This window comes from Oncorhynchus mykiss, chromosome 3 (assembly GCF_057628025.1).
Source record: "Oncorhynchus mykiss isolate SJ-2025 chromosome 3, ASM5762802v1, whole genome shotgun sequence".
Taxonomy (NCBI): Eukaryota; Metazoa; Chordata; class Actinopteri; order Salmoniformes; family Salmonidae; genus Oncorhynchus; species Oncorhynchus mykiss.
Genome location: NC_143024.1, coordinates 8,552,501 through 8,565,592, shown reverse-complemented (window position 1 = coordinate 8,565,592; position 13,092 = coordinate 8,552,501). Strand labels below are relative to the sequence as shown.

General features: G+C 42.5%; 1 protein-coding gene across 3 annotated transcripts in view; it reads right to left on the bottom strand.

The window, feature by feature from the left end:
- Nucleotides 1-227: 227 nt before the first annotated feature.
- The window catches only part of LOC149984302 (membrane-bound glycerophospholipid O-acyltransferase 1-like), a 24,727-nt gene continuing 11,862 nt past the window's right edge, over nt 228-13,092 (bottom strand). Inside the window, exons 5-13 of one of the 3 annotated variants that reach the window (XM_090230631.1) lie at nt 12,921-12,976; nt 12,712-12,782; nt 7,632-7,824; nt 6,939-7,131; nt 4,579-4,682; nt 4,401-4,465; nt 3,602-3,734; nt 2,004-2,155; nt 228-1,349 (exon numbers count right to left, since the gene is read on the bottom strand). In XM_090230631.1, the coding sequence (XP_090086757.1) occupies nt 1,172-1,349; nt 2,004-2,155; nt 3,602-3,734; nt 4,401-4,465; nt 4,579-4,682; nt 6,939-7,131; nt 7,632-7,824; nt 12,712-12,725 (1,032 nt within the window). In that variant the 5' untranslated portion in view covers nt 12,726-12,782; nt 12,921-12,976 and the 3' untranslated portion in view covers nt 228-1,171. Of the gene's footprint in view, nt 1,350-2,003; nt 2,156-3,601; nt 3,735-3,765; nt 3,939-4,400; nt 4,466-4,578; nt 4,683-6,938; nt 7,132-7,631; nt 7,825-12,711; nt 12,783-12,920; nt 12,977-13,092 lie in introns of those variants that run through there. The other 2 variants (XM_090230629.1, XM_090230630.1) reach the window with 2 other exon arrangements.

Below are 13,092 nucleotides of genomic sequence, written 5' to 3'. Positions count from 1 at the left end.
CCAACTCCCCCTGAGACACCTGCAGGGAGTGGGGTCACGGTCAGGGTCACCATATCCCAACTCCCCCTGAGACACCTGCAGGGAGTGGATTCACGGTCAGGGTCAACATTGTACAGAACCCCTGGAGCAATTAGGTTTTAAAGTGCCTTGCTCAAGGGCACAGCGACAGATTTTTCATCTCTGTTACTGGCCCAACACTCTGACCTCGAGGCTACCTGCCATCCTGAGGGATAATGTTTCCTGTATTCATACAACAATAAACAGACACCATTAATATCTCACTAACCCCTAAGGGTATGAACATGTTTGACATGATATCTACAACTAGTGATGTAAGATGTAAAAGAAATGGGCCAGCCACATCTAATTCTAGGACCTGTCTGTCTGTCTGTCTGTTTCTCTGTCTGTCTGTTTCTCTGTCTGTCTGTCTGTTTCTCTGTCTGTCTGTCTGTCTGTCTGTCTGTCTGTCTGTCTGTCTGTCTGTCTGTCTGTCTGTCTGTCTGTCTGTCTGTCTGTCTGTCTGTCTGTCTGTCTGTCTGTCTGTCTCTGTCTGTCTGTCTGTCTGTCTGTCTCTGTCTGTCTGTTTCTCTGTCTGTTTGTCTGTTTCTGTCTGTCTGTCTGTCTGTCTGTCTGTCTGTCTGTCTGTCTGTCTGTCTGTCTGTCTGTCTGTCTGTCTGTCTGTCTGTCTGTCTGTCTGTCTGTCTGTCTGTTTCTCTCTCTCTCCGTCCGTCCATCCGTCCGTCTGTGAGCCCAGTTCTCAGATCTTTCTCCTGAAGTATACTCTCTCACTTGTGCACAGCTTCCCACACATTGAATGAAAAGTGTTGTATTGGTGAGTTTATGGGCTGGACTAGAGGGAGATTGTATGCCAGTCCTTTCCTTTCAGATCCATGCAGGGAAGTGAACAAGTGCACACTTGGAAAGAAAGAACAGAGAATTGGCAAGCAGGGCAGAGAGAGGCCTTTTAGGAGCCTGGCAGTAGAAGTGTTGGATGTACAGGGTGGCAAGGCCGACCAGCCAGCAGGCACAGTCCCTCGGCCCCTCTGAGCCCCTCTCAGCCCCCCCTACACCCCGCTGAGCTCTCTCTTTGTTGTGGACACACAGAGACGTCTTTGTCTGACCCAGTGGGCCCATTCAGGTCTCTGGCTGCCTCCTCACACAGAGGGACACTTCACTTTCTTTTCACGTTGTTGTTGGAGGGCTGGAGCTGAGGCTGGGCCTGGGGATGAGGATCGTACGGTCCAGGCTTGGTGCCGTTGCTGCTGCTGCTGCTGCCTCTTGGTTTGTGGCTCTGGCTCAGTACAATCACAGTCAGAATACTGATGATGTGAATGTGGAAGTACATTGACCTACAGGGGGGAAAGAAGATGTGATGAAATGCTACTGAAACCAAAACACCAAAACAACTGACGGTAGAGATGACACACTTGTCCTCCATAAAGACAACTGACGGTAGAGATGACACACTTGTCCTCCATAAAGATAACTGACGGTAGAGATGACACACTTGTCCTCCATAAAGACAACTGACGATAGAGATGACACACTTGTCCTCCATAAAGATAACTGACGGTAGAGATGACACACTTGTCCTCCATAAAGACAACTGACGATAGAGATGACACACTTGTCCTCCATAAAGATAACTGACGGTAGAGATGACACACTTGTCCTCCATAAAGATAACTGACGGTTAGAGATGACACACTTGTCCTCCATAAAGACAACTGACGATAGAGATGACACACTTGTCCTCCATAAAGACAACTGAGGAACATTGTGTCCAGGGCTTATTAATAACATAATAGAACACTAAGCTACTAAATTCTACACATACGACCTAGCCTGGGTACCAGTCTGTTTGTGCTAACATTACACTCCTTGTCATGCCAAGAAGTTGACATGATAGCACATCCAGATCAGGGGCCAGGCTACATACGACCGTCATCGTTAAAGAGACACATTTGGCCAGTAAGGAAAAAATAACCTAAATGAATGTTCACCTGTAGTACTGCATGGTAGGTTCTACTGCCAGCAGTAGGAAGGGCATAACGGTGTAGCAGATACACAGCTGAGTAGCTGCCCAGGTCACTACGTCATAGACGAGCTTCACAGGATGAGAGGACAGGAAATACTGCCGGACGTTCTTACGGACCTGCGGTGTGGGAGACAGGAGAGAGAACACAGGGATGGTCGGCCCTGGGTGAGGCTGAGATGATGAGACACGTGAGGTGAGTGCTGTGTGTGTGTGTGTGTGTGTGTGTGTGTGTGTGTGTGTGTGTGTGTGTGTGTGTGTGTGTGTGTGTGTGTGTGTGTGTGTGTGTGTGTGTGTGTGTGTGTGTGTGTGTGTGTGTGTGTGTGTGTGTGTGTGTGTGTGAGTGAGGAAGACAGCGAGAGAAAGAGAGCGAGAGAAAGACTCACAGCTCTGTCAGTGTGATGGGTACAGCAGTAAATGGTACTCACAGCTCTATCTGCCAGTGTGATGGGTATAGCAGTAAATGGTACTCACAGCTCTATCTGCCAGTGTGATGGGTACAGCAGTGATAATGGTACTCACAGCTCTATCTGTCAGTGTGATGGGTATAGCAGTAAATGGTACTCACAGCTCTATCTGCCAGTGTGATGGGTATAGCAGTAAATGGTACTCACAGCTCTATCTGTCAGTGTGATGGGTACAGCAGTAAATGGTACTCACAGTTCTATCTGCCAGTGTGATGGGTATAGCAGTAAATGGTACTCACAGCTCTATCTGTCAGTGTGATGGGTACAGCAGTAATAATGGTACTCACAGCTCTATCTGTCAGTGTGATGGGTACAGCAGTGATAATGGTACTCACAGCTCTATCTGCCAGTGTGATGGGTACAGCAGTGATAATGGTACTCACAGCTCTATCTGTCAGTGTGATGGGTACAGCAGTGATAATGGTACTCACAGCTCTATCTGCCAGTGTGATGGGTATAGCAATGATAACGGTACTCACAGCTCTAGCTGCCAGTGTGATGGGTACAACTTTAATAATGGTACTCACAGCTCTATCTGCCAGTGTGATGGGTACAGCAGTGATAATGGTACTCACAGCTCTATCTGCCAGTGTGATGGGTATAGCAATGATAATGGTACTCACAGCTCTAGCTGCCAGTGTGATGGGTGTAGCAGTAATAATGGTACTCACAGCTCTATCTGCCAGAGTGATGGGTACAGCAGTAATAATGGTACTCACAGCTCTATCTGTCAGTGTGATGGGTACAGCAGTAATAATGGTACTCACAGCTCTAGCTGCCAGTGTGATGGGTATAGCCGTAATACTGGTACTCACAGCCCTGCCAGTGTGATGGGTACTGCAGTGATAAGGGTACTCACAGCTCTTGCTACTAGTGTGATTTGTATAGCAGCAATAATGGTACTCACAGCTCTAGCTGCCAGTGTGATGGGTACAACTTTAATAATGGTACTCACAGCTCTCGCTGCCAGTGTGATGGGTACATCAGTAATAAAGGTACTCACAGCTCTAGCTGCCAGTGTGATGGGTACATCAGTAATAAAGGTACTCACAGCTCTAGCTGCCAGTGTGATGGGTACATCAGTAATAAAGGTACTCACAGCTCTAGCTGCCAGTGTGATGGGGATAGCAGTAATAAAGGTGAAGTAGTATCCGGGGTAAACTCCATGCCATAGAGCTGACAGGATGAAGGTCAGAGCTGTGGGGTAACGGGGAGCACGGTCGTAACACACACTGAAGAGAGAGGAGACAGGATGAAGGTCAGGGCTGTGGGGTAACGGGGAGCACGGTCGTAACACACACTGAAGAGAGAGGAGACAGGATGAAGGTCAGGGCTGTGGGGTAACGGGGAGCACGGTCGTAACACACACTGAAGAGAGAGGAGACAGGATGAAGGTCAGAGCTGTGGGGTAACGGGGAGCACGGTCGTAACACACACTGAAGAGAGAGGAGTTATAAACAGACCTAGGTCAGATATATTGTTATGCAGTTAACAAAATAAAAAAAACATTAATGAATGTACAGAAAATTGGTTTTGTACTAATGTTATGCATATGTGGACATTATCTTGGTATAATATCTTGGTATAATATCTCGGTAGAATATCTCGGTAGAATATCTCGGCAGAATATCTCGGTAGAATATCTCGGTAGAATATCTCGGCAGAATATCTCGGTAGAATATCTCGGTAGAATATCTTGGTAGAATATCTCGGTAGAATATCTTGGCAGAATATCTCGGTAGAATATCTTGGTAGAATATCTCGGTAGAATATCTCGGTAGAATATCTCGGTAGAATATCTTGGTAGAATATCTTGGTAGAATATCTCGGTAGAATATCTCGGTAGAATATCTTGGTAGAATATCTCGGTAGAATATCTTGGTAGAATTAATACTTACGTTTTGAGCCAAACACCAGTCTGAATATTCCAGTTGTCTATGAACTTCTTGAAGCTAGTTGCTGTCTGCAAAAAGAGAGAGAGTTCAATATTAAATGACTAAAGTCATTTTGCAAAGCTAAAAGTTCAAAAAGTGTTTTTGCTGTTGTTGTTGTTATTGTTGTTGTTTCCAAACGTACCTCAATCCCCCAGATACTGATGTTGGAGATGAGGTCCCAGGACACCTGTCCAGCTTCATCCACACCTTTAAAACCATAACCTGCTGCGTTGTTGATGGCATCCGCTGTTGGGACAAACACATGAATGGAAGAATGAAAGGATGAATGAACTTTCCCCAGTATTAATGAATGAATGAACTTTCCCCAATATTAATGAATGACTGAATTAACTTTCCCCAATATTAATTAATAACTGAATTAACTGTGCCCAGTATTAATGAATGAACTTTTCCCAATATTAATGAATGAATGAACTTTTCCCAGTATTAATGAATGAATGAACTGTCCCCAATATTAATGAATGAATGAACTGTCCCCAATATTAATGAATGAATGAATGAACTGTCCCCAATATTAATGAATGAATGAACTTTCCCCAATAGTAATGAATGAATGAATGAACTTTCCCCAATATTAATGAATGACTGAATTAACTTTCCCCAATATTAACGAATGACTGAATTAACTTTCCCCAATATTAACGAATGACTGAATGAACTGTCCCCAATATTAATGAATGAATGCACTTTCCCCAATATTAATGAATGAATGAACTTTCCCCAGTATTAATGAATGAATGAACTTTCCCCAGTATTAATGAATGAATGAACTTTCCCCAGTATTAATGAATGAATGAACTTTCCCCAATATTAACGAATGACTGAATTAACTGTCCCCAATATTAACGAATGACTGAATGAACTTTCCCCAGTATTAATGAATGAATGAACTTTCCCCAATATTAATGAATGAATGAATGAACTTTCCCCAATATTAATGAATGAATGCACTTTCCCCAATATTAATGAATTAATGAACTTTCCCCAATATTAATGAATGAATTTTCCCCAATATTAATGAATGAATTTTCCCCAATAATGAATGAACTTTCCCCAGTATTAATGAATGAATTAACTTTCCCCAGTATTAATGAATGAATGAACTTTCCCCAATATTAATGAATGAATGAACTTTCCCCAATATTAATGAATGAATGCACTTTCCCCAATATTAATGAATGAATGAACTTTCCCCAATATTAATGAATGAATGAACTTTCCCCAATATTAATGAATGAATGAACTTTCCCCAATATTAATGAATGAACTTTCCCCAGTATTAATGAATGAATGAACTTTCCCCAGTATTAATGAATGAATGAACTTTCCCCAATATTAATGAATGAATGAATGAACTTTCCCCAATATTAATGAATGAATGAACTTTCCCCAATATTAATGAATGAATGCACTTTCCCCAATATTAGTGAATTAATGCACTTTCCCCAGTATTAATGAATGAATGAACTTTCCCCAGTATTAATGAATGAATGAACTTTCTCCAATATTAACGAATGACTGAATTAACTGTCCCCAATATTAACGAATGACTGAATTAACTGTCCCCAATATTAACGAATGACTGAATGAACTTTCCCCAGTATTAATGAATGAATGAACTTTCCCCAATATTAATGAATGACTGAATGAACTGTCCCCAATATTAATGAATGACTGAATGAACTGTCCCCAATATTAATGAATGAAAGAACTTTCCTCAATAGTAATGAATGAATGAACTTTCCCCAGTATTAATGAATAAATGAACTTTCCCCAGTATTAATGAATGAATGAACTGTCCCCAATATTAACGAATGACTGAATGAACTGTCCCCAATATTAACGAATGACTGAATGAACTATCCCCAGTATTAATGAATGAATGAACTGTCCCCAATATTAACGAATGACTGAATGAACTGTCCCCAATATTAACGAATGACTGAATGAACTTTCCCCAGTACTAATGAATGAATGAATGAACTTTCCCCAGTATTAATGAATGAATGAACTTTCCCCAATATTAATGAATGACTGAATGAATTGTCCCCAATATTAATGAATGACTGAATGAACTGTCCCCAATATTAATGAATGAAAGAACTGTCCCCAATAGTAATGAATGAATGAACTTTCCCCAGTATTAATGACTGAATGAACTTTCCTCAATAGTAATGAATTAATTAACTTTCCCCAGTATTAATGAATGAATGAACTTTCCCCAATATTAATGAATGACTGAATGAATTGTCCCCAATATTAATCAATGACTGAATGAACTGTCCCCAATATTAATGAATGAAAGAACTGTCCCCAATAGTAATGAATGAATTAACTTTCCCCAGTATTAATGACTGAATGAACTTTCCCCAATAGTAATGACTGAATGAACTTTCCCCAATATTAATGAATGAATGAACTGTCCCCAATATGAATGAACTTTCCAATAGCCAACACTACACTGGGTGGGTGAAGCCTCACCTAAAGTCCAGGCGAAGTAGAACTTGGGTCTAGCGGCTTGTATAGAGAAGAAGGCATACGTCAGTCTGGTCAGGAAAGGTGCCTCGTTGACGAAATGGCTGTCAACGTTATATGTGACGGGGAACGCTTTGGTGAGGGTCAGGAACAAAACCATGCACACACCACAGATCAGCAGTTTACGTGTGACAGCAGCCTGAAAACCAGAGGGAGAGAGTCAGATCGTTCATGGCCATCAGGGAAACTACTTTTTAATGAGCCAGGTGAGTCATTTAAAACACATCTTATTTGGCAAAGTAAACACCTGATAATATGCTGCTATGTTGTTAGTAGTGTAATTACATTGTTATTATACACATAGAAGTGAAACTTAATGGCAATATAGTTTCTGAAAGAAAGTACGTCTTTACTTGTACGTACTCTACTTGTACCCAGTCTTACCATAGGTGATGGCTCTGGGACTAACATGACTCTACTTGTACCCAGTCTTACCATAGGTGATGGCTCTGGGACTAACATGACTCTACTTGTACCCAGTCTTACCATAGGTGATGGCTCTGGGACTAACATGACTCTACTTGTACCCAGTCTTACCATAGGTGAGGGCTCTGGGACTAACATGACTCCACCTGTACCCAGTCTTACCATAGGTGAGGGCTCTGTGACTAACATGACTCTACCTGTACCCAGTCTTACCATAGGTGAGGGCTCTGGGACTTTATCATATCCATTCTGTCCAGTGTTGGACGCTGAAAGCCTCCTCAGCCTCCTCTGAACGTGTCTCCCCTCTATAAAGTCTATGTAGTCCTTATAGTGACTGCAGGGTCCCACCAGGATACTGAGGAAGTTCAGGTTGTAGCTCAGGTATTCTATCAGAGACGGCTTGGAGCTGGAGGTAGAAGAGAGGAAGAAAGAGACATTGGAGACTGTAATCAGACAGAGACAGAGAGAGAGAGAGAGAGACAGAGAGACACAGAAAGAGAGAGACAAAGAGAGAGACAGAAAGAGAGAGACAAAGAGAGAGAGACAGAAAGAGAGAGACAAAGAGAGAGAGACAAAGAGACAGAGATAGACAGAGACAGAGAGACAGACAGAGACAGACAGAGAGAGAGAGAGAGACAGACAGAGACAGAGACAGAGAGAGACAGACAGACAGAGAGACAGAGAGAGAGAGCGAGACAGAGAGAGACAGAGACAGAGAGAGACAGAGAGAGAGAGAGATACAGAGAGAGAGAGAGAGAGAGACAGAGACAGAGAGAGACAGAGAGAGACGGAGAGAGAGAGAGAGAGAGACAGAGAGAGAGAGAGAGAGAGAGAGACAGAGAGACAGAAAGAGAGAGACAGAGAGAGAGAGAGACAAAGAGAGAGAGAGAGACAAAGAGACAGACAGAGACAGACAGAGACAGACAGAGACAGACAGAGACAGAGAGAGAGAGAGACAAAGAGACGGAGAGAGCTCGTAACTTATGATGTATTGGAGCTGTAGAGTGTAGAGGATAGGAAAGAGAAGGGACAAGAGACAAGAGAAGGGACATTGATTGATCATGCTTTGCGGCAGGTAGCCTAGTGGTTAGAGTGATGGGCCAGTAACCGAAAGGTTGCAAGATTGAATCCCTGAGCTGACAAGGTAAAACTATGTCGTTCTGCCCCTGAACAAGGCAGTTAACACACTGTTCCCCTGAACAAGGCAGTTAACCCACTGTTCCTAGACCATCATTGTAGAAAATAAATAGTTTTCTCCTGACAACATCAATGTCATTCTAGGCTATCTTGTTTACGTTGAGTGAGAAGACGTGCACAGACAAGTAGTTAATATCAATGTAATTTGTGGACGGTAGATGTGTATGGTAGATGTGTATGTAGATGTGTATATAGATGTGGACGGTAGATGTGGATGTAGATGTGTATGGTGGATGTGTATGTAGATGTGGACGGTAGATGTGTATGGTGGATGTGTATGTAGATGTGTATGTAGATGTGTATGGTAGATGTGTATGTAGATGTGTATTGTAGATGTGTATGGCAGCTGTGTATGGTAGATGTGTATGGGAGATGTGTATGGTAGATGTGTATGTAGATGTGGACGGTAGATGTGGACGGTAGATGTGGATGGTAGATGTGTATGTAGATGTAGATGTGGATGGTAGATGTGTATGTAGATGTAGATGGTAGATGTGGACGGTAGATGTGGATGTAGATGTGTATGGTGGATGTGTATGGTGGATGTGTATGTAGATGTGTATGGTAGATGTGTATGTAGATGTGGACGGTAGATGTGGATGTAGATGTGTATGTAGATGTGTATGGTAGATGTGTATGTAGATGTGTATTGTAGATGTGTATGGCAGATGTGTATGGTAGATGTGTATGTAGATGTGTATGTAGATGTGGATGTAGATGTGGATGTAGATGTGTATGGCGGATGTGTATGTAGATGTGGATGGTAGATGTGTATGTAGATGTGGATGGTAGATGTGTATGTAGATGTGGATGGTAGATGTGGATGTAGATGTGGATGGTAGATGTGTATGTAGATGTGTATGGTAGATGTGGATGTAGATGTGTATGTAGATGTGGACGGTAGATGTGTATGTAGATGTGTATGGTAGATGTAGATGGTAGATGTGTCTGGTAGATGTGTATGTAGATGTGTATGGTATATGTAGATGGTAGATGTGTATGGTAGATGTAGATGGTAGATGTAGATGGTAGATGTAGATGGTAGATGTGTATGTAGATGTGCATGGTAGATGTGTATGGTAGATGTGGATGTAGATGTGGATGGTAGATGTGTATGTAGATGTGGATGGTAGATGTGTATGTAGATGTAGATGGTAGATGTGTATGTAGATGTAGATGTGGATGGTAGATGTGTACGGTAGATGTGTATGTAGATGTGTGTGGTAGATGTGGATGGTAGATGTGTATGTAGATGTGTGTGGTAGATGTGGATGGTATATATGTACGGTAGATGTGTATGTAGATGTGTGTGGTAGATGTGGATGGTAGATGTGTATGTAGATGTGTGTGGTAGATGTGTGTGGTAGATGTGTACGGTAGATGTGTACGGCAGATGTGTACGGCAGATGTGTACGGTAGATGTGTACGGTAGATGTGTACGGTAGATGTGTATGTAGATGTGTATGGTAGATGTGTACGGTAGATGTGTACAGTAGATGTGGATGGTATATATGTACGGTAGATGTGTATGTAGATGTGTGTGGTAGATGTGGATGGTAGATGTGTATGCAGATGTGTGTGGTAGATGTGTACGGTAGATGTGTACGGTAGATGTGTACGGTAGATGTGTACGCTAGATGTGGATGGTATATATGTACGGTAGATGTGTATGTAGATGTGTGTGGTAGATGTGGATGGTAGATGTGTATGTAGATGTGTACGGTAGATGTGTACGGTAGATGTGTACGGTAGATGTGGATGGTAGACGGTAGATGTGGACGGTAGATGTGGACGGTAGATGTGGACGGTAGACGGTAGATGTGGGCGGTAGATGTGGACGGTAGATGTAGATGTGGATGGTAGACGGTAGATGTGGACGGTAGATGTGGATGGTAGATGTGGACGGTAGATGTGGACGGTAGATGTAGATGTGGATGGTAGATGTGGATGGTAGATGTGTATGTGGATTGTAGATGTGTACGGTAGATGTGTATGGTAGATGTGTACGGTAGATGTGTATGTAGATGTGTACGGTAGATGTGTATGTGTATGGTAGATGTGTATGTAGATGTGTATGTAGATGTGGATGGTAGATGTGGATGTAGATGTGGATGGTAGATGTGTATGTAGATGTAGATGTGGATGGTAGATGTGTATGTAGATGTAGATGTGGATGGTAGATGTGTATGTAGATGTAGATGTGGATGGTAGATGTGTATGTAGATGTGGATGGTAGATGTGTATGTAGATGTGTATGTAGATGTGGATGGTAGATGTGTACGGTAGATGTGTATGTAGATGTGTGTGGTAGATGTGTACGGTAGATGTGGATGGTAGATGTGGATGGTAGATGTGTACGGTAGATGTGTATGGTAGATGTGTATGTGTATGGTAGATGTGTATGTAGATGTGTGTGGTAGATGTGTACGGTAGATGTGTACGGTAGATGTGTATGGTAGATGTGTACGGTAGATGTGTACGGTAGATGTGTATGTAGATGTGTGTGGTAGATGTGGATGGTAGATGTGTATGTAGATGTGTACGGTAGATGTGTACGGTAGATGTGTACGGTAGATGTGGATGGTAGATGGTAGATGTGGACGGTAGATGTGGACGGTAGATGTGGACGGTAGATGTGGATGGTAGACGGTAGATGTGGACGGTAGATGTGGACGGTAGATGTAGATGTGGATGGTAGACGGTAGATGTGGACGGTAGATGTGGATGGTAGATGTGGACGGTAGATGTGGACGGTAGATGTAGATGGTAGATGTGGATGGTAGATGTGGATGTGGATTGTAGATGTGTACGGTAGATGTGTATGGTAGATGTGTACGGTAGATGTGTATGTAGATGTGTACGGTAGATGTGTATGTGTATGGTAGATGTGTGTGGTAGATGTGTATGTAGATGTGTATGTAGATGTGGATGGTAGATGTGTATGTAGATGTAGATGTGGATGGTAGATGTGTATGTAGATGTGGATGGTAGATGTGTATGTAGATGTGGATGGTAGATGTGTATGTAGATGTGGATGGTAGATGTGTATGTAGATGTGAATGGTAGATGTGTACGGTAGATGTGTATGTAGATGTGTGTGGTAGATGTGTACGGTAGATGTGGATGGTAGATGTGTATGTAGATGTGGATGGTAGATGTGTATGTAGATGTGGATGGTAGATGTGTATGTAGATGTGAATGGTAGATGTGTACGGTAGATGTGTATGTAGATGTGTACGGTAGATGTGCACGGTAGATGTGTACGGTAGATGTGTATGGTAGATGTAGATGTGTACGGTAGATGTAGATGTGTACGGTAGATGTGTACGGTAGATGTAGATGGTAGATGTGTACGGTAGATGTAGATGTGTACGGTAGATGTGTACGGTAGATGTGTATGGTAGATGTGTATGGTAGATGTGTACGGTAGATGTGTAGGTAGATGTGTGTGGTAGATGTGTATGTAGATGTGGATGGTAGATGTAGATGTGGATGGTAGATGTGTATGTAGATGTAGATGTGGATGGTAGATGTGTATGTAGATGTGGATGGTAGATGTGTATGTAGATGTGGATGGTAGATGTGTATGTAGATGTGGATGGTAGATGTGTACGGTAGATGTGTATGTAGATGTGTGTGGTAGATGTGTACGGTAGATGTGGATGGTAGATGTGTACGGTAGATGTGTATGGTAGATGTGTATGGTAGATGTGTATGTGTACGGTAGATGTGTATGTAGATGTGTACGGTAGATGTATACGGTAGATGTAGATGGTAGATGTGTATGGTAGATGTAGATGGTAGATGTGTACGGTAGATGTAGATGTGTACGGTAGATGTGTACGGTAGATGTAGATGGTAGATGTGTATGGTAGATGTGTACGGTAGATGTAGATGTGTACGGTAGATGTGTACGGTAGATGTGTATGGTAGATGTGTATGGTAGATGTGTACAGTATATTTCATGCTGTGGATTTCAGAAGTCTACATAACCTATGTTCCTGTCATCAACACTGAGCCAACGCACACTGCAAGGCATGTCTATGGAAGCCAACGCACACTGCAAGGCATGTCTATGGAAGTTAAATGTATATACCGTAATGAATACATACTCTACAGCATGGAGCCTCTGATTGGCCGTGAGGTCCTCGCGCTTTTTACACATACCTGGAAACCGTGGAGACGTAGGGATGAGAGAGATATCGTTTTTTTCAACCCAAACATCAAAAGAACAAAGACAAACCCACAGGATGTTGTAAGAAAACGAAGAAGAGGATCCCTTACGATCCCCTGGACATTCCTTACCATCATGCACTTGAAAAGCTAACATAGTGGTTTTCTGGGTAATTATCATCAACGGCCTGAAGGGAGGAAACACAATATTTAGTTTATAAAGTCGAACGCTCACTGAGGACATTAACAGGGACAGAAATGGAATGTGAACAGCATTTCATTACAGCCTAACTGTACATGAGGA